This window comes from Sorex fumeus, unplaced genomic scaffold (genome assembly GCF_029834395.1).
Source record: "Sorex fumeus unplaced genomic scaffold, SorFum_2.1 ptg000105l, whole genome shotgun sequence".
NCBI lineage: Eukaryota > Metazoa > Chordata > Mammalia > Eulipotyphla > Soricidae > Sorex > Sorex fumeus.
This window is the reverse complement of record NW_026606162.1, coordinates 1,070,813-1,091,728: the sequence shown is the minus strand read 5'-3', so window position 1 is coordinate 1,091,728 and position 20,916 is coordinate 1,070,813. Positions and strand designations below refer to the sequence as shown.

The following is a 20,916-nucleotide window of genomic DNA, read 5'->3' as shown; positions in this document are numbered from 1 at the left end:
GGTGTGAGTTTGGAAAAATGGCTTACAGGCTAATTAGCTGGCAGTATTTATCTACTCCAGGAATTAGGAAGTTCAGATTGTGAGATATTTCATTGTTTGACCAGTCATCCCACGTCATGTTTTTAGTTGGGCAAAATGGGAAACTCATAGCTATGGAGATGAGCTGGAGTATTCTGTGTTTCTATGATTCTTTTACTTTCCTGTTCATTCTTTTCCTACCTGTTCAAGTCTGTGAACTGTGTTTCTTCACAGAGATTTCCAAGGAAACTCTATTTCTTCCATTGATGGAAATACATGGAAGACATACCCTTGGGTTGAGAAACTGTGAGTATATTCTCTCCAAATATGAATATTAAAAAATAATTGCACCATAAAATCCTCCTTAGTATACAATTTAAAAATCAATACCACATAGAAGGTATTTCACACTCATGTCCCAAAACAACCTCTATTAGTTATAATAGTTTACTTCTTTAAAAAATTTTGGTTTACCAAGCTCTTACGTTAAAAGTCTTTTTGTTTTCCATTCCATAACTGGTAGAGTTAATTGTATACACACATGCACATATACATATAAATATATATTTTGGTGATGTAGATGGTTTTATTGAACTTATTTTAGAAAGATGTGAGAGGAGAACAAGAGAAGTTCTAGAGAGAGCACACAGAGATGAGCAAACTGGAAATGTGTTCACAGGAGAACATGGGCTTGAGTAGCAAGCCAACATGATTACTTTATTTATTTATTTATTTATTTATTTATTTATTTATGTAGAAGTACTATTTATTTAGCCACTGATTAGCTGATTGAATTGTGCATGAACTCCACCTTACTTTTTTTTTCATTTTTTATAATTTTATTTATTGAATCACCATGAGAGCAGTTACAAAGCTTTGGGGTCTAAGTCTCGGTCATACAATGAAACACCCATATCTTCACCAGTGCCCATTCTCCATCACCAAAAACCCCAGTATACCCCATCCCACACCCTCCCCCTACCTGTGGGGCAGATGATTTCCACATTACTCTCTCTCTACTTTGATCACATTCAATATTTTGACACCAGACCCACCATTATTATTTGAGATTTTACCCCAAGACTCAGATCTGCTGAAAAGGCAACAGTAGACAATTTGTGTTCTATTGCTGGTTATGAATAACATATGATGTTGCGTGGCTGTAGTAGGGTCATGTGATTTTGAAATTCTGAAATTTTAACACTTTTAAATCTGGAGGGATTTCCACCAAAAGCCACCGGATTTCGAGATTTGCTCCTGAGTCTCTGGGATCATGGCCGTTGAGCAGATTGATCAGGAGCCAGAGAGGCTGTTCTTGGGCGATGACTTGGGGTCTCATTGGAACAGGGAGACTAGGACCGGCTCCACCCCCATCCTGTGAGGCCCAACAAGTTTCGTCACTGCGGGCCCAGACCTGACTGTCTAATGGCCTCTGGAGGATGATGGCCTCCAAGCCGCCAAGGGGGAGCAGGCGGAGGGACAACACCCTTTCCCCCCTGGGGTGGCCCGGCGACAGTAACCTACTGCGGAGTCTGGACGCATTTCTGCCAAAAGCCACTGAGTTTTGAGATTTGTTTCTGAGTCTCTGGGATCAAGGCTGTTAAGCAGCTTGATGAGGAGCCAGAGAGGCCGTTCGTGGGCGATGACTTGGGGTCTCGTTGGGGTGGGGAGGACAGGACCGGCTCCACCCCCATCCCGTGAGGCCCTGCGTGTCTCGTCACTGCAGGCCCAAACCTGACTGTCCAGTGGTCTCTGAAGGATGGTGGCCACTGGGCCGCCGGGGGGAACAGGTCAAGGCACGAAACCTATTCCCACCTGGGTTGGCCCAGCACCGGTAACCTACTGCAAGGACCGGACGCATTTCTGCCAAAAGCTGCTGGGTTTCGAGATTTGCTTCTGAGTCTCTGGGATCATGGCCATTAAGCAGTTCTTTCAGGAACCAGAGAGGCCGTGCCTCCAATTATATAGCTGAGCCGGAGGTGGTTTGTGGGGGTGTTTCCCACATACCTAACTTTTGGCCATTTACTTTCTTGGTAAACTTTGCCCGAAGTTTTTGGGGTCTAGCCAAAGGCACAGCAGCAATTTTGGGGTATCTGGAAGTCTGAAGGCGCCATCAGGTTGCTGATGCACTCGACTAACAGGTACATGATTACATTCTTCATTAAAAATTTTTAAATGATCCATAATGCGAAAGTAAATCTTCTGATTTGTTTTTTCTATAAATATAACAGCTACCACTTGATACTTTCACTTAATTTTGCTTTAGACTTCTTTCCTTTATGGTGCATAGAGGTTTACCCCATCTATTTAAAAAAGTGTATTGAAAGATGCTTTGATTTTTTTTTTTTTTGGTCACATGTATTACCGCAGCACAGGGCCTTGTGAATATGGGCAGATAGGCCTGTTAAGTAGATATTTAGAGATGGATTTGTTGGGCTGAAGAGTATATAGTTATAAAAATTTAATTGACCTCAAAATCGTTGTGCCAGTTCATGAAAGTATTGTTTCTCCATGCCCATCCACCTCTGGGCATTCTTTATTTGGGGGCTGCCCTGATGAATCAATAAAAGGGATCCCATCCATATTTTAATTTTATGGTTAGTACCCTCCCGTTGATCGTCGATTTGCTCGAGCGGGCCCAGTAACGTCTCCATTGGAGACTTTGTTGTTACTGTGTCTGGCATATCGAATACTCTCGGTAGCTTGCCGGGCTCTCCGAGAGGGGCGGAGGAATCGAACTCGGGTCGGCCATGTTGGCCGCGTGTAAGGCGAACGCCCTACCCGCTGTGCTATCGCTCCAGCCAAGTACAACGGGTAGGGCATTTGCCTTGCATGGGGCCAACCTGGTCAACCCGAGTTTGATTCCTCCGCCCCTCTCGGAGAGCCCGGCAAGCTGCCGAGAGTATCTCGCCTGCCTGGCAGAGCCTGGCAAGCTACCCATGATGTATTCGATATGCCAAACACAGTAACAACAAGTCTCACATGATGGAGACGTTACTGGGCCCGCTCGAGCAAATGGTTAGTACAACAGGTAGGGCCTTTGCCTTGCATGGGGCCAACCTGGTCAACCGAGTTTGATTCCTCCGCCCCTCTCAGAGAGCCTGGCAAGCTACGGTGAGTATCTCGCCCACACGGCAAAACCTTGCAAGCTACCCGTGATGTATTCAGTATGCCAAACACAGTAACAAATCTCACAATGTTACTGGTCCTGCTTGAGCAAATCGATGAACAGTGGGAGGACAGTGACAGTGCTATTAAATAACACATATTGACATACCTAATAGCCACCTGTATGTCTAACAACTAACTTCAAATTTGTGATGAAGAACCAAAAGATTGAGATGTCTCTAACAAATGCGATGTGAAAAATATCTGTGGTTTGTATTAGAGGCCAAATGAACAATTTGCTAATCTGTCATTGTCAGTTGACATTCCTAATATGAGAAATGACCATTTTAGGGCCAGAGCGGTAGTACTGTGGGTAGGGTTTTTGCTTTGCATATGGCCTCCAGGATTCAATTCCCAGCACCCCATAGGGCCCTCCAGCCCTGCCAGGAGTGATCCCTGAGCACAGAGCCAGGAATAAGCCGTGAGCACAGCCAGGTATGATCTAAAACCAAAACCAAAGGCTGTATCAGTGCGTTGGAAATAATTGTATTTTCATCCAGACTATGAACCTCAGACCTAGAGAGAAAGTCTACAAATGGAAATCGCTTGCATACTTTTCTAAAAATTAAAAAAAGTAGAATTTTTTTTTAAATAATTTTGCTCTGGTGCCACACAGTGGTGCGCAGGGGTTATCCTTAGTTCTGAAAGGTGAAATTTTTCTAAACAAAAGGGGACATTGGAGCAGGGAATCTAAACCATAATTGGCAGCAATTATCGGTTTCCAACATGGGAGTCCTCAACAGACTATACAAACTTTCCAGTTCTGGGGCCTGGGCTGGGGGCAAACCGTGTGGAGACTCCCTTTTACATTTGATCCTTATAAGGTAAAGGAGGGAAGAGAAGCCGAATTTCAAGTCTTTGTTTGAAAATCTTGGATAGCTTTCCTGCCCTCTGGTCCTGCCTTCCAAGGCAACCCAATTCCATGGACCAGTATCAAATTCTCTGCCTCTGGAAAGGCTTTAAGCTTTGCAGACTGCTGACCTGAGTTTGAGCACCCCATATGGTCCCTTGAGCACCACCAGGAATGATCCCTGAGCGAAGAGCCAGGAGTAACCACTGAGCACTTCTGGGTGTGGCCCCACAACAAAACAAAGCACCGAAGAAACCCCCCAAATAATGTTCGTTCAAGTCAGGGGTGTGTGTCGGAGGAGGGTGTGATTGGTAGGGGCACGCTTGGGGCCTCTGGGAAGCTGGGTTCCTTGTCAGGAACGTGTCTTGGGGCCTTCGCTTTATTGGCCTGCTCTTTTTTGTTGGGGGGGGGGGGTGCACAGCTACTGGTTATGGGCTGACTCCTGGCAGACGTGGGGGATCTATGGGGTGCCGGGTCCGACCCAGGTAAGCCACGTGCAAGGCAAAAACCCTCCCCACTATACTATTGCTCTGGGCCCAAATGTCATGTGCACTTTGTGCACGTTTTCCTTCCCAGAACAAAACAATTTAATGGTGTTAAGTTTCTTAGGGCTTCCTTTCCAGACTTAATTTCATTCTTCATGGGGGACTCAGAGTAATGTTTGGGAAGAGAGCAGGGAGTGGCAGCCCTGTGTTTCTGGTGTCACACAGAATTTGGATCTGACAGATTTTGTGACCTAGAGAATATGCTTTATATAGGTTACTTGGTGAGAAGAGTCAATAGCTGTGTTCGTGTTCATGATGCATCTAGGTGAGGACAAAATAAAGAGTTTAAACAGAGGCCACTATCCCTAAGTTAAATAAGAATTGGGATATTTAGATAGCACCATTATTATGTGTAAGAATAGTCCTGTGCACAGCTGCACAGCTGCACACGCTAGGGGAAAAGGCAGCTCAGCTAGAGAAGGGAGCACCAAATAAAGGGCGTCGGGTGGTTCTTCTCAGGATGGGAAATGCATGATGAGAGTAGACTATAGACCGAACAAGATTGCCACTCAATGTCTCTTTTGCAAACCACAGCACTCAAAAGGAGAGAGGTAGGGTGGGATGGGAGGATGGAGGGTGGGAGGGATACTGGGACTGGTTGTGGTGGAGAATGGGCACTGGTGGAGGGATGGGTATTCAATCATTGTATAACTGAAACCCAAGCACAGAAATTTGTAAGTCTACAGCTGTACCTCATGGTGTTTCACTAATAAAAATTTAAGAAAAAAAAATAGTCCTATGTAATAAATAGTCATAGTTATTTTGCATTTTAGACCAGAAATAATTTTTCCATTTTTCAGAATACTCAGTGACAATTCTTTGGCAGAATTACGTAAGGATTCATTTGAAGCCCTTCCAAACCTCAAGTACTTGTAAGTTAATCATTTATTTATGAATTTTTAGCTCTGTTTTTAAAACAAGGGGGTGTGCAAGTTAATCTTCATCCTTTTTTCCAGCAATAAAATTTTGTAGTTTTGTAAGTATGGCATTAAAAACCTCTCATGTCATTTCTGACACTAAATTACATTTGCATATATATATATATGATGTCGGTGGGCCCCACGGATGACTTATGTGAAGCGGGGTCTCGCAGAAAGGAATTTCAGGAGCAGACAAGCAGTGAGTGAAGTTAATGGATTTTATTTGTAGGATTTTTAGGTGCGGAGGGGGAGAGAGAGAGAGAGAAAGCGAAAGAGAGAGTAAAGTTAGACACGAAAGAATGAAAGTACACATCTGAAGAGGGGAGATGCGGGCCACACATGTGCTCAGACACCACATGTGCTCGGCCACGTGGGCGCAAGCAGCACATGGGCTCAGGCAGCATATGTGCGCCCTTCCTTTGTTCAAGGTGGCCTTTATAGGGTTGCTCCAGCCTGTCCCCACGTGAGGCCTCTTTCCAGGTGAAAGTCCGTTGCTAAGGAGGTTACCAGGGAGGTCCAAAAAGAGGAATTCCGTGGGGAGGCCTATATCCTGAGGGTCTGGTCTTATCAGGCCTTTGTTTTCTGTGTCCGCAAGGTGGGTCATTCCTAGAATTCTTCTTCCATGAAACTTTGTTTCATTGCAAAGGGCCTTTCCCTATCTACCTGCCTACATCATATATATATATGGACATATATGAAAAAAAAAAACTTTAGGCTTACTCTTCAAGCCCATGTTCTCCCTGGATCATGTAATTTGCTTACTTGTCCTCATGTCTCTCTGTCTGCTTTTTCTGCTCTGAGAAGCCGTGTTATCTCATGAACACATTCTTTCTCTTTCCCACCCCCCCACATCTTTCTAAGAAAGTTTCTTTCGATGTAAACTATCTTGCTTCACAAAAGTGTTTTTCAAACTTTACTAATAGATGAAAAGTACTTATATCTGCTCCACCCATAGAAACCTAAGTGCTAATATACCATCTCCTCCGTGTTCATATAGAGTTCCTTTATGGATCAAATCCAATGCATGGTCCAGTTTTACCTGGCCCATTAATTTACGAATTGTTTTTGTCAGCTGAGGAGATTGCACAAATGATGAGTGTGATGCTTTGCAACAGGAGGCCCGGGTTGGATTTCCAGCAGGACACAGTTCTGGGCTCCCCAGTCCCTGACTCCCAGTAATATCCCTGAAGTAGACCCTGAGCACTACTAAATAAAAACAAAAATCTATGCAAATATGTTCGTTTTTATTTTTTAATATTTATTTATTATTTATTGCTTTTTGGATCACACTCAGCGATACTCAGGGGGTACTCCTGGCTCTGCACTCAGGAATTACTCCTGGCAATGCTGGGGGGACCATATGAGATGCTGGGGATCAAACCCGGGTCAGCTGCGTGCAGTGCAAGGCCAACGCCCCACTATCTCTCCTGCCCATGTTTTATTTATTTTTTAATTTTGTGTATGAAGCAAGGTAGTTTTTATTTAAACTTATTTAGAAAGATGTGAGGGAGAGAAAGTAAGAAGTCTGTGTTCAAGAGAGAACACAGGCTCTCCAGAGTGGAAAAAAGCAAGCAAAGAAACAGACAGAAACAAGTGAGATATTTAGGGCATGAAGAGCAAGCCAGGTGCTTTTATTCAATCCTTCCAAAAGGGTTGTTTTTTCCTGGAATTTTGCATACTAAAACTTCATCTGGGTGTTTTCACAGGAATGCCTTACACTGTTGATATTCTCTTTGTTATCTCATGGATTCTTGTGTAACTTCTTCTCTGAGGGGACCAGCCTTTTCTGGGTGGGGCCTTGGAATTTTGCATCCTGCTGATATCTCAGTTTCTCTTCAAAGAGCTCAGAATTTGTATGTCAAATGATGTGATTGTCCAGCTCTTGGGATGCATGCAAGGCAAAGGCCCCACCAGCTGTACTATTGCTTCAGCCCATGGTTTTATTGATTTTGTTTTTTAATTTTGTGTGTGAAGCAAGATAGCTTTTATTAAAACTTACTTAGAAAGATGTGAGGATTTGTATTTCAAATGATGTGATGGACAAGCTCTTGGGCTACTTTGGGGCTAGAGAATTTCTTCTTTAGTTTTATTATTCCCCCAAAGAACTTTCCAGGGCCCCTCACCCTGCCAGCTTGCACCAGCAGGAACGGGAAAGCAGTCCCAGCCTCATCACAGGCAACGTGGTTCACCGCCTGTCCCTTGCAGGAAAGAATTTAAAGAGGTGCAACAGTGAAGCAGCATAGATTTATTGGATGTAAGGTGCTTAGGAAGATGTGGGAGGAGAGAAAGGAGGGTGATGTTGGAGAGGGAGCACCAGCTTTTCCAGCGTGAAAGTGAAAAAGCAAAGGAACATAGAGACTAGCAAGTGAGATACATGGGAGAGCACAGCTTGAAGAGCAAAAGAAAACTATGTGTTTGTAAAATCTACATTTGTGTTTTTCTGTAAAAAAAAGAAAAATTAAAATATGCTCTGCAAAATCTAGAATATTATTATTTTTAAATTTCTGGCCTTTCTACAAAACTTTTAAAAGCTGGTTTAATAAAAAATTATTTAAAAAATAAAATAAAAATAAACCTGAATTATAAGGAAAATAAAGAACTTGAATGCCATTAGCCCAGAATTTAAAAAAAAAAATTATTTTTCTCATTGTGATTTGCAATACAACATTCTAACACCCTATGTCAACATATTTTCGAATGATCTATGACTTAAACGAACATTTATATGGGAAATACGAGGCTAATACAGATGGATTCTATAGCAGTAGTATTAAGAGCAGAGGAGGTTATCACGAGGAGAGTTCTGGTGATAAAAATTCCAGTGTAGGAAATGTTGGGCGATTGTCAGACAGACATCTTGGACAGAATCTCGTAAAAAGAGAGCAGGAGAGAGGTAAAACACAGGAAAAACACCTCAGTGCTCTCAGAAGACCAAGAGAAAGAGGAGGGACCTAGACCCAGGTGTTGTAAGCCAGGGCTAGCATGCTGAGCTTCCTCGTGCCCACCTGCGCTGGGGCACTCAGGCCTGTAGCAGATCACTGGGTGGGCCTGTGAAATCCCCCACCACAGTTCCTGCTTCAGTTGATTTGGAGTAGTGAGGCTGGTACTTGAGAACTATTAGGAAGGTTAATACATGACGGTGTGCATTGTGTGTTGGAAAAGGAAAGACTGGGCCTTGCTTCTGCACATGGGTGACCCAGGTTTGATCCGTAGCACCATGCAAGATCCCTTGAGCACCCTCAGAGTGATCTGTGTGCAGTCAGGAGTAAGCCCTGAGAACTGCCAAGGAAGGAAGGAGACCAAGAAGGGAGGGAGGCAAGAGAAGAAGAGGGATGAGCTAGCAGATAGGTATACCCATCTTGGTCATGTGTGAAAGAACTTAAGTAGAATTCAAAGATACAGAACAGTCACTTGTAGTCAAATCAAAGTTCAGTACTCTGATTTTCTTTGTTCCACCACTGTACAATTAAAGCAGTGAAATTCATGGAATATTCAGAAAATGTAGAACCAAAAATTGAATTTCTATGATCATAGAAAAGTTTAATTCTAAATTAGTTCAAAGTTCTGTCTAAAAGGATTTTCATATTATATGAAAAGGGCTAATTTTTTCTAGGCTAGTTTTTATTAGCCTAGAAAACAGCTACACAGGAAGGTATATAAACATGAGACTGTTCATTTGAATATTGAAATAACTATATTAAATATAGTAATTTTACATGAAGATAAAAAACTCAACCCCATCTAGAACATAAAATCACCTCATCAATTCTCTGCTCCGAGAAAAGTTTAACTCCAATATTAGAACCAAGTAGTCGTACATTTTATTCATGAAGATGTGTGGTTGAGAAAAAGGAAAGCCAGGTTAGGAATTCTGGAACATTCAGATCTACTCATTCAATATTTATTTTGACTTCTACTAGTTATTCCTAAAATTAGATATTTGTTAGTTAATTGAAGCAATATTTTCCCTTTTCTTTCCCTAGAGATTTATCCTGCAATAAAATACAGTTTATTGAAAGGCGGACATTTGAAGCAGTACCGTATTTGCAATCTGTGTAAGTTCAAAATATGCTTCATTATTTTTGGATTTTTTTTTTTTTTTGCTTTTTGGGTAATACCTGGTGATGCACAGGGGTTACTCCTGGCTCATGCACTCAGGAATTACTCCTGGTGGTGCTCAGGGGACCATATGGGATGCTGAGAATCGAACCCGAGTTGGCCACGTGCAAGGCAAACGCCCTACCCGCTGTACTATCACTCCAGCCCCTATTTTTGGAATTTTTGTAACACTTAATTGTCAGCCTCTATTATTCAATTTAATATTATTAGAACATTAAAAGTGGCTACTAGAACTGTACAGCAAATCCTTTTTTGCCTGTAAGTAACGATTACAATGGCCCTCAACCAGGATGATTTTGTACTCATATGACCCTTGATAGTGTCTCCAGATTTTTTATTGTTTTGATTGCCAGATCTGTAATGATGCTGTTGGTATCTAGTAAGCAGAGGCCTCCAGATACACTGCAGAATATCTACAATGTACTGGACAGCGCCCCCCCCCCCCAATTATCCAGCCCCCATGTGGTAGTAGTGCTGAAGTCATGAATCCCTGTCCTAGAGAACTTAATTACTTAAGTATTTGTTAAAATACTTAATACAAAATTTGCTATTTTGCGTCTAATGCCCCCACAGCATCATAAACATCAAAGAATAAACCTTAAGCTTAGGTCGTCCACAGTGATGTTTAGCACATGAAATGTGTTTATGTGAATTAGAAGTTATGCTGGGTGTGACCCAAAAACCAAAAAACAAAAAAATTCGTCCTTCTTCTTCCTTCTTCTTTCTTCCTTCTTCCTTCTTCTTTCTTCTGCTGCTGCCACTGCTTTTATCTTTTTTTATTCTTTTTTTTCTTTGGTAGGAATCTTAGTTGCAATTTAATCACCGAACTGAGCTTTGGAACGTTTCAGTCCTGGCATGAAATGCAGTTTTTACACAAAATGTAAGTGAAAAAGCAGATAAATATATATATAATAAAACTGCATAACCTCATCGTACAGTTATTATTAGCTAAGTGGCATAAGGCCAGTGTGAACTCTAACAAGTGTGTCTTGAGATCAGTCCCTTTTTTCAAATGAGGAAACTAAGGAACGAAGAGGCCAAGAGATTTGCATGGCGCATGGCATGCTTTGCTTTTTCCTGTTACTGATGATTGGCATGAGCACTAACAGAAAGGCATCCGTTAGCATTGTCTTGTGATTCCCACTGGTGCAGCGCTGACCTGTGAATGAGGCTTTAAATTCCCAGTTTAATTCCAGCTTTGGTTCCTGTTCATGTGCAAAGTTCCTAACCACTTAAATGTATGCAACAAAGAGCTGGGAAGAACTAGATATAGCAGTTTTTACTGGGAGTTGGCAGGGAAGGAAAGTTATGGATTCGTTCATAGCTGGTAGCTTCTTTTACATGGTGAAGCAGAAGAGTTCCTGAACGTCTGTCTTAGCATATTTCCCTCCTAAGAATCTCGAACATTATTTTGAAGAAAAAAATGATATATATACAAATTGAATTCACTGTGCTCAGTATAAACCTTTGAGCTAGGGCAAAAGGTAGAAAAAGCTATGGTAAAGACGTTCAATAGGCTTCACACCTGGCAGTGCTGGGGAGGGACCAGGATCACTCCTGGCAAAGCTGGCATCACACTGGCCAGCTGACCTAGAAGGAGGCCATGTATGGCACCTGGAGTTCTGTGGTGCGGTGGAATCAAACTCTGGGCCTTATACATGGCAGACATGTGCTCTATCTCAAACTATCTCTCTGACCCCAGAAGCGTTTGTGTTACGTCAGACTGAGTGAAAAGTATTCATCAAAAATACGTTGCTGTTGTCTAATTTCATTATACTTACTTTTCTGATTACTCGTCTGTAAGAAGTCTGTGGTTTTATACCCTTTGAGTGAAAAGTTCTCTCTGATTTCTCTCTGATTTGATGTGACACAAGCAGATCAAAGTTCAGAGACATAAAGGAAATTCTGTACTCAAGCAGAAGATCCTCCTTTGAAAACGAGTTTTCACCTGCTTGTGTTTCAGAAATCCAGTTTTACACAGTTTCCTGCAGATTCGATGAAGGTAGGGCAGGAAGGCAGCTCGGTGATTCTTCATGGGTGTAGACCTGAGTTGACTCCCCGGAAGACCAGTTTAGTAAGGAGCAGGCTTAGAGATAATAGTTACCTCATTGTTTTAATGCCGCATTTTTACTAAGCATTTTATTATACCAGGCATCATAAGAACCTCAGTTTCGGTATAGTTTTATAGGAGACGGTGGGGGTTGGGGGCGGGGAAACGCATCATAGTTCATAAAAGTTAAGACATTCAAGAGCATTCACAGAGTGACATTTCTTCTGAGCGTCAGGCCTGTCTATACAGAAGAAGAAAGCAGGGTGTTTGTCACCAAGAACCTTAAACACTGAAGGAAAGAAGACAGATGCTGGTGGGAAAGCATGAGAGCCCCACTGCTAGTCCAGACGGCAGGGTAACAAGATAGCGGGATGACACTGGAGATAACGGTGGGTGGTATACTAAGAAAGACTCATGATGAATGAGGTTGAGGAGACAGCTCAAAGAGCTGGAGCCCACGCTTTGCACTTCCGGGAGTGACCCCCATTCACACCTCAGAATGTGGCCCCCCAAAATGAGAAGAAAACCCAACAAATTGAAAATGGAGAAGGTGATGATTGATTTGCATTGCAGCACAGCGGTAGGGCGTTTGCCTTGTGCGCAGCCGGCCCAGCCGAGCCAGGTTCGATTCCTCTGCCCCTCTCGGAAAGCCCGGCAAGCTACCGAGAGTATCTCGCCCGCACAGCAAAGCCTGTCGAGCTACCCGTGACGTATTCAATATTCAATTCAGTAACAACAAGTCTCAAAATGGAGACGTTACTGGGCCCGCTCAAGCAAATCCATGAACAACGGGAGGACAGAAATACGGAGATACTGAAATTTTACTCTGAAATGAGAGAAAAAGGTAATGAAAGAATCAGAGATACCTGGAAAGAAATGATCATCCCTGTCATGTGATTTAAATAGAACTAGCTCCTACGACCAATTCGGTCAGCTCAACAGATTGTCACGGAGTCTGGGGAGATAGTGCACGGTTTAGTGCTGGAGCCCGAGGGTCAAGCCCCTGCACGACATGGTTCACCAGCACTGCACCAAGTGACCCCCAAACACCAGTGATGGCACTACCCACCCCAGCACCGAATGTGTTGGGGCCCGAATGTTTTGGGGGGTGGGCTCCTTTCTTTGGGTCCTAAAGGTAAAGGTAAATGTAAAGGCCCTCCCGTTGATCGTCGATTTGCTCGAGCGGGCCCAGTAACGTCTCCATTGGAGACTTTGTTGTTACTGTGTCTGGCATATCGAATACTCTCGGTAGCTTGCCAGGCTCTCCGAGAGGGGCGGAGGAATCGAACTCGGGTCGGCCATGTTGGCCGCTTGTAAGGCGAACGCCCTACCGCTGGGCTATCGCTCCAGCCCTAATTTTTCTAAATGACCAAGCTCATTCCTTTCAGGTACAATTTTCCTGTGTGATCAAAACTCTGTGACTGGAGCACAATTACCGTGGATGCGCGGCTTGCGTTGCACATGGATGACCTAGGTTTAAGCCTCAGCACCCCACAGGGTCTCCCTGAGCTTAGCCAGTAGTAAGGCCTGAGCACCCTGCCATGTGTAGCCCAAAAACAACAAGGGGAAAAAAAGCTGTTGTTACATCTCTTTCCAAAGGCCAGGAATGCTAGTCCTTCAGTTACGTCACTTTATTGCCTGTCTGACAAATGACTGGGTTGATTAGAAGCTGGGTTGATCATGATTTACTCCCTGCATTAAATATACCTGGGAAGAGCTCGAGATGAGAGCCAGAGAGAGAGCTCAGTGGGCTGAGGACCCATCAGATGTAATCAACCTAAGCACAAAAGAAAACAGGCCCAGCTGAGGTGAATTGATGAGGAAGCTGAACTCCAAACCTTACTTGCAAGATCTCGGGGAAGATCCCAGCAATTTTTATATTCATAATTTTACATTTCATTTATTTTTTTAAGCAGGGTTTTAGTAAACTATATAAAATTCAGGACCCACAAAGCCTTGCTTCTTCGCGGGTTGCAGGTAGTGAGTTTCTTGAATGAAGCATCTATAATATTAATAAACACTGAGAGGGGAACACATTATCAGTTGAATGAGTAACAGGTCACCTACAATAAGGTAAAGGTAAAGGTAAAGGCCCTCCCGTTGATCGTCGATTTGCTCGAGCGGGCCCAGTAACGTCTCCATTGGAGACTTTGTTGTTACTGTGTCTGGCATATCCAATACTCTCGGCAGCTTGCCGGGCTCTCCGAGAGGGGCGGAGGAATCGAACTCGGGTCGGCCATGTTGGCCGCTTGTAAGGCGAACGCCCTACCCGCTGTGCTATCGCTCCAGCCCAAATGCCATAATAATTTGCAACTAAATTAATAAATTTTCCATAAATTGCCAGAATATTTATAAGATGCCATTTTTTAAAAAAACTTTTATTAGTGAAACACCATGAGGTACAGTTGTAGACTTACAGATTTCTGTGCTTGGGTTTCAGGTATACAACGAGTACCCATCCCTCCACCAGTGCCCATTTTCCACCACCACGGATCCCAGTATCCCTCCCACCCCCTATGTCCCCCATCCCACCCTGCCTCTGTGACAGGGCATTCCCCTTTGTTCTCTCTCTCCTTTTGGGTGCTGTGGTTTGCAAAAGAGGCATTGAGTGGCAATCATGTTCGGTCTATAGTCCACTTTCAGCATGCATCCTCCATCCTGGGAGGATCCTCCCAAAATCCTTTATTTGGTGCTCCCTTCTCTATCTGAGCTAACTTTTCCCCTAGCATGTGTGGCTGGCCTCCAAGCCATGGAGTAAACCTCCTGGTACTTACCTCAGCTATTCCTGGGTGTTAGTCTCCTATTTTGTTTGTTACTTTATGTTCCCCCGATGAATGCAGTCCTTCTATGTCTGTCCCTCTCTTTCTGACTCATTTCACTTAGCATGATACTTTCCATGTAGTACCACTTGTATGTAAATTTCATGACTTCATCTTTTCTAACAGCTGCATAGTACTCCATTGTGTAGATGTACCAAAGTTTCTTTAACCAGTCATCTGTTCTCGGGCATTCAGGTTTTTTCCAGATTCTGTCTATTGTAAAGAGTGCTGCAATGAACAAACAAGTGCAGATGTCACTGCGGCTATGCTTGTTTCCCTCTCTGGGATATATTCCCGGGAATGGTATTGCTGGGTCAAATGGGAGCTAAATTTCTAAATTTTGGGGAATTGACCATTGTTTTTGAAAGGGTCCTAATCATATCTCTTACAGATGAAATCAGGAATGAAGTATGTTATGGAAATCCAACAGTGTTTGCTAATCCTAAATGTTCAGTTTTGTTTTTTTCCTTTTGCTTATGTTTATGGGCCAAACCACCATGCTCAGGAGTTGTTCCTGGCTCTCCTCTCCGCGATTACTCCTGGTGCTGCCTGGGGGACCATATGGGATACCAGGGATCAAACCCAGGTCAGCTGTGTGCAAGGCAAACGTCCTACCTGCTGTACGATTGCTCTGGTCCCAAGTAACTTTTTTTTCTCCTTCTGACTTTCAAGTGTTTCTTCATTCACCTACACAGGTCTAGACTGCTGGCTCGTTTAAACAATTCTTTTAGTCATTTCGTTGGTTCGAACGATACAAGTTCCATGATGGTAGCAACTGAAGACTTGACAAAGTACAAAGGTGCTGCCGTACTCAGACAGAGCATGTGGACACTCTGGCTTGTTTGTGGAACTTCAGTATTTTGCCAAGACATAAGAACTAAGATAGAACAGAGGAAACCCAAAACTTGTTCCCACTGACCACGTGACCCCACTGTGGAGATGATCAGTGAGGTGGGGAGCTGCACTGTGAAGGCAGACGGAGCTGTGGTCACGGCGAAGCCCTCACTCTCTCCCCGCCACAAGGCATAACGACCTGTCTTTAGATAAGTGTCCACACAAGAGCTTACTCGAAGGCATTGTTATCATTTGGGGTTATGTTCTGAACTCCTGGCAGCAGCTTCTCCTAGTTCAGAAGCTTCTACCTTAAAGATGAAGGCCGCTCAGGACCTTGGAATGGTTTAGGGGTGACTGGTTGGAAAGTTGAGGAGTTCATCACATTCAGCAACTACTCTGGTCTCCCAAGTGCATCTTTTCCTCCCATCTTTGCAAGGAGACATCTTCTGTTTAAACTTAGTACTGCTGCCAGAGCACTGCCAGGGGTCATTCCCGAGCACCACCCAGATGTGGTCTAGCCTCACCCTGTAGTCTCCCAACAACCCCCAACCCCTGCCAACATGTTTAGCTTTCCTCCTCTTTATTGTTGCGAAATGTCTGAGGGTCATACACAGCCCTGGCTGTGATGCTCCCATATTCAAATCCCACATCAGGGCCAGGCGCTTGGCCCCTGGCCAGGCGCTTTGCTGAAGGCCTCTGTCCTTTTGGGGGGCAGGAGACTCGCACACACGACCACCAGGGGTCGCTCTTCTACTTGTGTGTAAGAACGTCCTAGGAGCGGAGCTCACACCTGTGCTTGTCAGGGGTGCCACTTCTCAGCGTGGTTCTTGCGCACCGTTTCTCTTTTATATCAAAGAGCAGCAAAGACCTTCGTTGCCTGAATTTCAGGTGGATTCATGTGCCTTTTGGGGTCTTGCTTTTCCTGAGACTGAACTCCACCCCATGCGCACATGCAGAGAGCCATCTGCTCAGCCACAGTGGCCTGGGCTGGAAGCCACTAGAGATTCTGTGGTCCCTAGCAAGAGGACAGTTAGGTCTATCCCAAACTAAGTATCCATATTTGTTCAGGTAACCTGCGTGGTTGGGGGACAGATATGAAGTTCACTGTGTGCACATCTCTTTTTAAAAAAGTATTTAAAGAACCACAATTTACAAAGTTATTGAGAGTTGTTTTTTGAATTGAATCACCGTGATCTACAGTTACAAAGCTTTCATCTTTGAGTTTCAGTCATACAATGATCGAACACCCATCCCTCCACCAGTGCACACTTTCTACCATCAATGTCCCCAGTATCTCCCCCTTCCACAATCCCAACCCTCCCCCTGCCTCTATAGCAGACAATTTTCCCCATACTCTTTCTCTACTTTGGGGCATTATGACTTGCAATATAGATACTGAGAGACCATCACGTTTGATTTTTTGTGTACTTTCAGTACACATCTCCTATCACGAACGATTCCTCCAACCATCATTGACTTAGTGATCCCTTCTCTATTCCAGCTGCCTTTTCCCCCAGCTCATGACATAGGCTACCAACTATGAAGCAATCTTTCTGGCCCTTGTCTCTACTGTCCTTGGGTGTCAGTCTCATTTTATATTCCACAAATGAGTGCAGCCATTCTATGTCTGTCCCTCTCTTTCTGACTCATTTCACTTAGCATGATACTCTCCATGACCTTCCACTTACAAGCAAATTTTATGACTTCATCTTTCCTAACAGCTGCATAGTATTACATTGTGCAGGTGTACCAAAGTTTCTTTAACCAGTCATCTATTCTCGGGCACATAGGTTGTTTCCAGATTCTGGCTATTGTGAACAATGCTGCAATGAACATATAGGTGCAGATGTCATTTCTACTGTGCTTTATTGTACCCTTGGAATATATTTCCAGAAGTGGTATTTTGGGGTCATATGGAAGCTCAATTTCTAGTTTTTTAAGGAATGCCCATATTGGGCGGGCAGTCGTTATTTTTCTTTTCTTTTCTTTCTTTTTTTTTTTTTTTTGCTTTTTGGGTCACACCTGGCAATGCACAGGGGTTACTCCTGGCTCTGCACTCAGGAGTAGTTACTCCTGGCAGTGCTCAGGGGACCATATGGGATGCTGGGAATCAAACCCGGGTCAGCCGCGTGCAAGGCAAGTGCCCTACCCGCTGTGCTATCTCTCCAGCCTCCCAGGCATTGTGAGGTTCAGCTGCAGTCTGACCTTTTCATGCTCACGGTCAAAGTCGTCCAGCAGTTGTGATGCTTGGTTAATGTTTGCTGTTATTAGAACGATGTCATCAGCGAAGCAGAGGTGGTGTAGTTGCTGACTGTATATCTTTACTCCCATTCCTTCCCATTCCAGTCATCACATGACGTTCTTGAGGGTGGCACTGAAGAGTTTCAGTGAAATGGTATCGCTCTGCCAAACCCCTCTCTTAACATCGATGATCACTTTCTTGTAGAATGGTGAGGTCCTAGTGGTGAATCCGTAATACAGCCACAGAGGATCCTGATGTACTGAGTTTGACTGCTCTGTTGGGCTAGGGCTTCGATGACCACGTCAGTCTCAACAGAATAAAAGACCTTTTTTAAATCGATGAACGTTAGGCAGAGTGGCATCTTTGGCATCTTGAACTCTTGCAAAATCTCAGTGAGCGTAGTGGATATAGTCGATCACGCTGAATCTCTTTCGGAACTCGGCTTGCACGCATGGTTGTCCATCTTCTAGTGTTCTGCCAGTCCTATTCAGGATGACAGCTTGTAGATGATGGACAACAGGCAGATCAGGCGATAGTTGCCAATGTCGTGGATGTCTCCCTTCTTGTACAACGGAATGGTCCTGCTGGTTTTCCATTGGGAAGGAACCTTGCATCCAGATAGGTAGAGTGTGAAGAGCCAAGCCAGTGTATTGACCAGTACTGGTGTCAGATTCTTCAGGTGTTTGGGTCTGACCTTGTCTGGGCCAGGTGGTGTACACTTCTTACCAACGAAATGGCGTGTCGGATTTCGGAAAGGAGGACGTTGGGAACGACATATCCATCCTGCGGAATTTGTATGTGGGCACTTGGACATGGCTATCGAAGAGATCCAAGTAGAAGTCGTGAACAATCTTCTCCATTTCCCTTCTGGAAGATGTGATAGATCAAACAGGACATCGGAGGGCAGTCATCTTGGTCTTACTTATAGTTGGCGAAGGACAGGCAGGTGTTGCGAATATTTTTCCCAGCTTCTGCCGCATCAGCCAACACTATTGCTCTTCTCTCTTTGAGGTCTTCCTTTATCGCTTTTCTGCACAGCTTTGCGAGCTCGGACATTAGCTTGTGATTGCCAGAGGCTTGCTGCAAACCACGTTGGCAAATGAGCTCGAGAGTTTCCTAAGACAGGCATCTGTTTGTGACTTTCCCACTCTTGGCATTCCTTGAGCAGTCATGGAGGTGCTGAACCAGTCAATTGGATTCCTCGTTGATGTCAGCGACGGCATCTTCCTACGTTGCCTCAGTAGTGCCAAAGAGCTCCCATTTGGTGGTCATTCTGGAAGTTCTCTTCTTAAACTTTGCAGTCCTTTCTCCCTGCTCTGTGAAGTAGAATTTTGCATGAAGGAGATGGTTGTCCTATCCGTTTTGGAATTTTGGGACAACAGCATCATCAGTCAGGCAAAACGGTCCATTGAAAATGATGTGGTCAATTTCACTGTGGAACTGTCCCCCAGGGGACTCCCATGTCCAATGTTTAGATTTGGCCTTCTGGAACTGTGAGTTACCATGTATGGTCTTGGTCAACAAGGTGAACTCAGATCGTCTCTCACCCTGTTCGTTCCATTCTAGGCCATTGGTCCCAATGTGGAGTTCTTCGGGCAACCTCCTCAGTCCTATCTTGGCATTAAAATAACCTATAGTGATCTTGTAGGAGGTGTGGTCTTCTTTATAGAACTTCTTCAGCTCCATGTAGAACTTCTCAATACCTTCTTCATCGTAGTTGGATATTGGTGTATAGACAACAAAGATGGAAACTGCCAGCAGTGAGCCACATCTATTCAAGCGTAATCGTCTGATTTGGGTTGTTAGGCATTCATATGAATCAATGCTCATGGCCAAGTTCATGTTGACCAGGACACCAACACCACCGATGCCTCTATTGTCACATGTTCCAAGGAACAGTTCTTCTCCAGTGTTGTAAATGGCATGATGTGATCGATGCCTTCTCATCTCGGTCAGACCAATGATGTCATACTTAATCTGCGATTGCACCATCAGGTCCTTGATGGGTGCTTCGGATGCTAGCGTACGTTCGTTGAAAGTAAAGTCATTTTAGTCCTTCGTTTTGGCAGCCTAGCTCGGCCCTGAGATTTTATCAGCCTCTCTTTGTTTATCCTTATTAACACTGCCGTATTGGGGGCTCTTTCAGGTCAGGGCAATGAGGCCCATTGTTTTTACTGTTTTTGGCATATCAAATATGCCACGGGTACGTGCCTGGAGTCCAAGGTCACAAAGTCCCACCTCACCTGCTTCTCTGAGGCTACACTCATGTGTGAGGTCGGCAGGAGCTTGCCAGGCTCTGCCGTGTGGGCGGGATACTCTCTGTAGCTTGCCAGGCTCTCTGAGAGGGATGGAGGCTTTTAGGGAGGCCTCTAATCACCGTTACAGGCATTCCCATAGTTTACACCATATTTGAACCCCATAAAAAGTGGTGCGGTAATTTTGGAAAATGGGTATTAAGTGTCTTATGCTGTGTTGCATGGCGCTTTGTGGCCACACTGTCCAGAAAGCGGCCTGCAGTATGGGGGCAGCTGCGTAGTGGAGGTCAGCAGATGAGGTATTTATCTGGCACCTGCAGGGTGGATATTATGGGCATGATCCCTGGGTCTCCAGAGATTGGGGGAAGCAGGCAGAGGATCTCTGTTTCCGGGCCCCATTGAGTCTGGAGTCCAAGGTCACAAAGTCCCACCTCACCTGGTTCTGTGGGGCTACACTCATGCGTGAGGCTTGGCCTGAGCATCTGGAAAGGAGCCTGGAGCGTGGCGGATATATATCTATGTATATCTATATCTATCTATCTATCCTGCAAGGGTATGCCAGTGTTTCTTGAATAGAGTTTACTGAAAATTTCTTTCTGTTTTTTTCCCCTCCTGTGTATTTCTTTGCTTGTTTTAAAGAGTTTGCATGTTTTTAAAAGAAGAAAATTCATTCTAGCATCTTGGAACAAAATCTTTTGTCAAAAATGAACTGCTTCTGGTACTGGAGTGATAATATAGCAGGAAAGGTGCGTGCTTTGCAGGCGGCTGACCAAGGTTCGATGCCTGGCATTCCATATGGTCCCCTAAGCACCACCAGGAGTAATCCCTGAGCATTCCTGGGTGTGACCCACAAACCAAAGAAAGAAAGAAAAGAGAGAGGAACTGAGGGAGGGAGGGCAGGAACTGGTTCATTTGACCAATATATCCATAATGTTATTTCTGAAGTGTCTAGTAAATACCCGATATTGTCAGACCAGTGACAGTCAGGTGACCCTGGCATTCAAGAAGCTGAAAGTCCAGGAGACTGACAGGTGAGTCCGTGATCACATACAGCGTGACAAAGGTCTGGGCACAAAGATCTCTGTGGGAATGACTG

General features: G+C 44.3%; 1 protein-coding gene across 1 annotated transcript in view; it reads left to right on the top strand.

Annotated features, from left to right (window-relative positions):
• The first annotated feature begins 260 nt into the window (after positions 1–260).
• LOC130042592 (leucine-rich repeat-containing protein 37A3-like) overlaps positions 261–20,916 on the top strand; it is a 44,004-nt gene continuing 23,348 nt past the window's right edge. Inside the window, exons 1-3 of the mRNA XM_056134752.1 lie at positions 261–324; positions 9,485–9,556; positions 10,420–10,500. Coding sequence (XP_055990727.1) covers positions 10,481–10,500 — 20 coding nt within the window. The 5' untranslated portion in view covers positions 261–324; positions 9,485–9,556; positions 10,420–10,480. The remainder of the gene's footprint in view (positions 325–9,484; positions 9,557–10,419; positions 10,501–20,916) is intronic.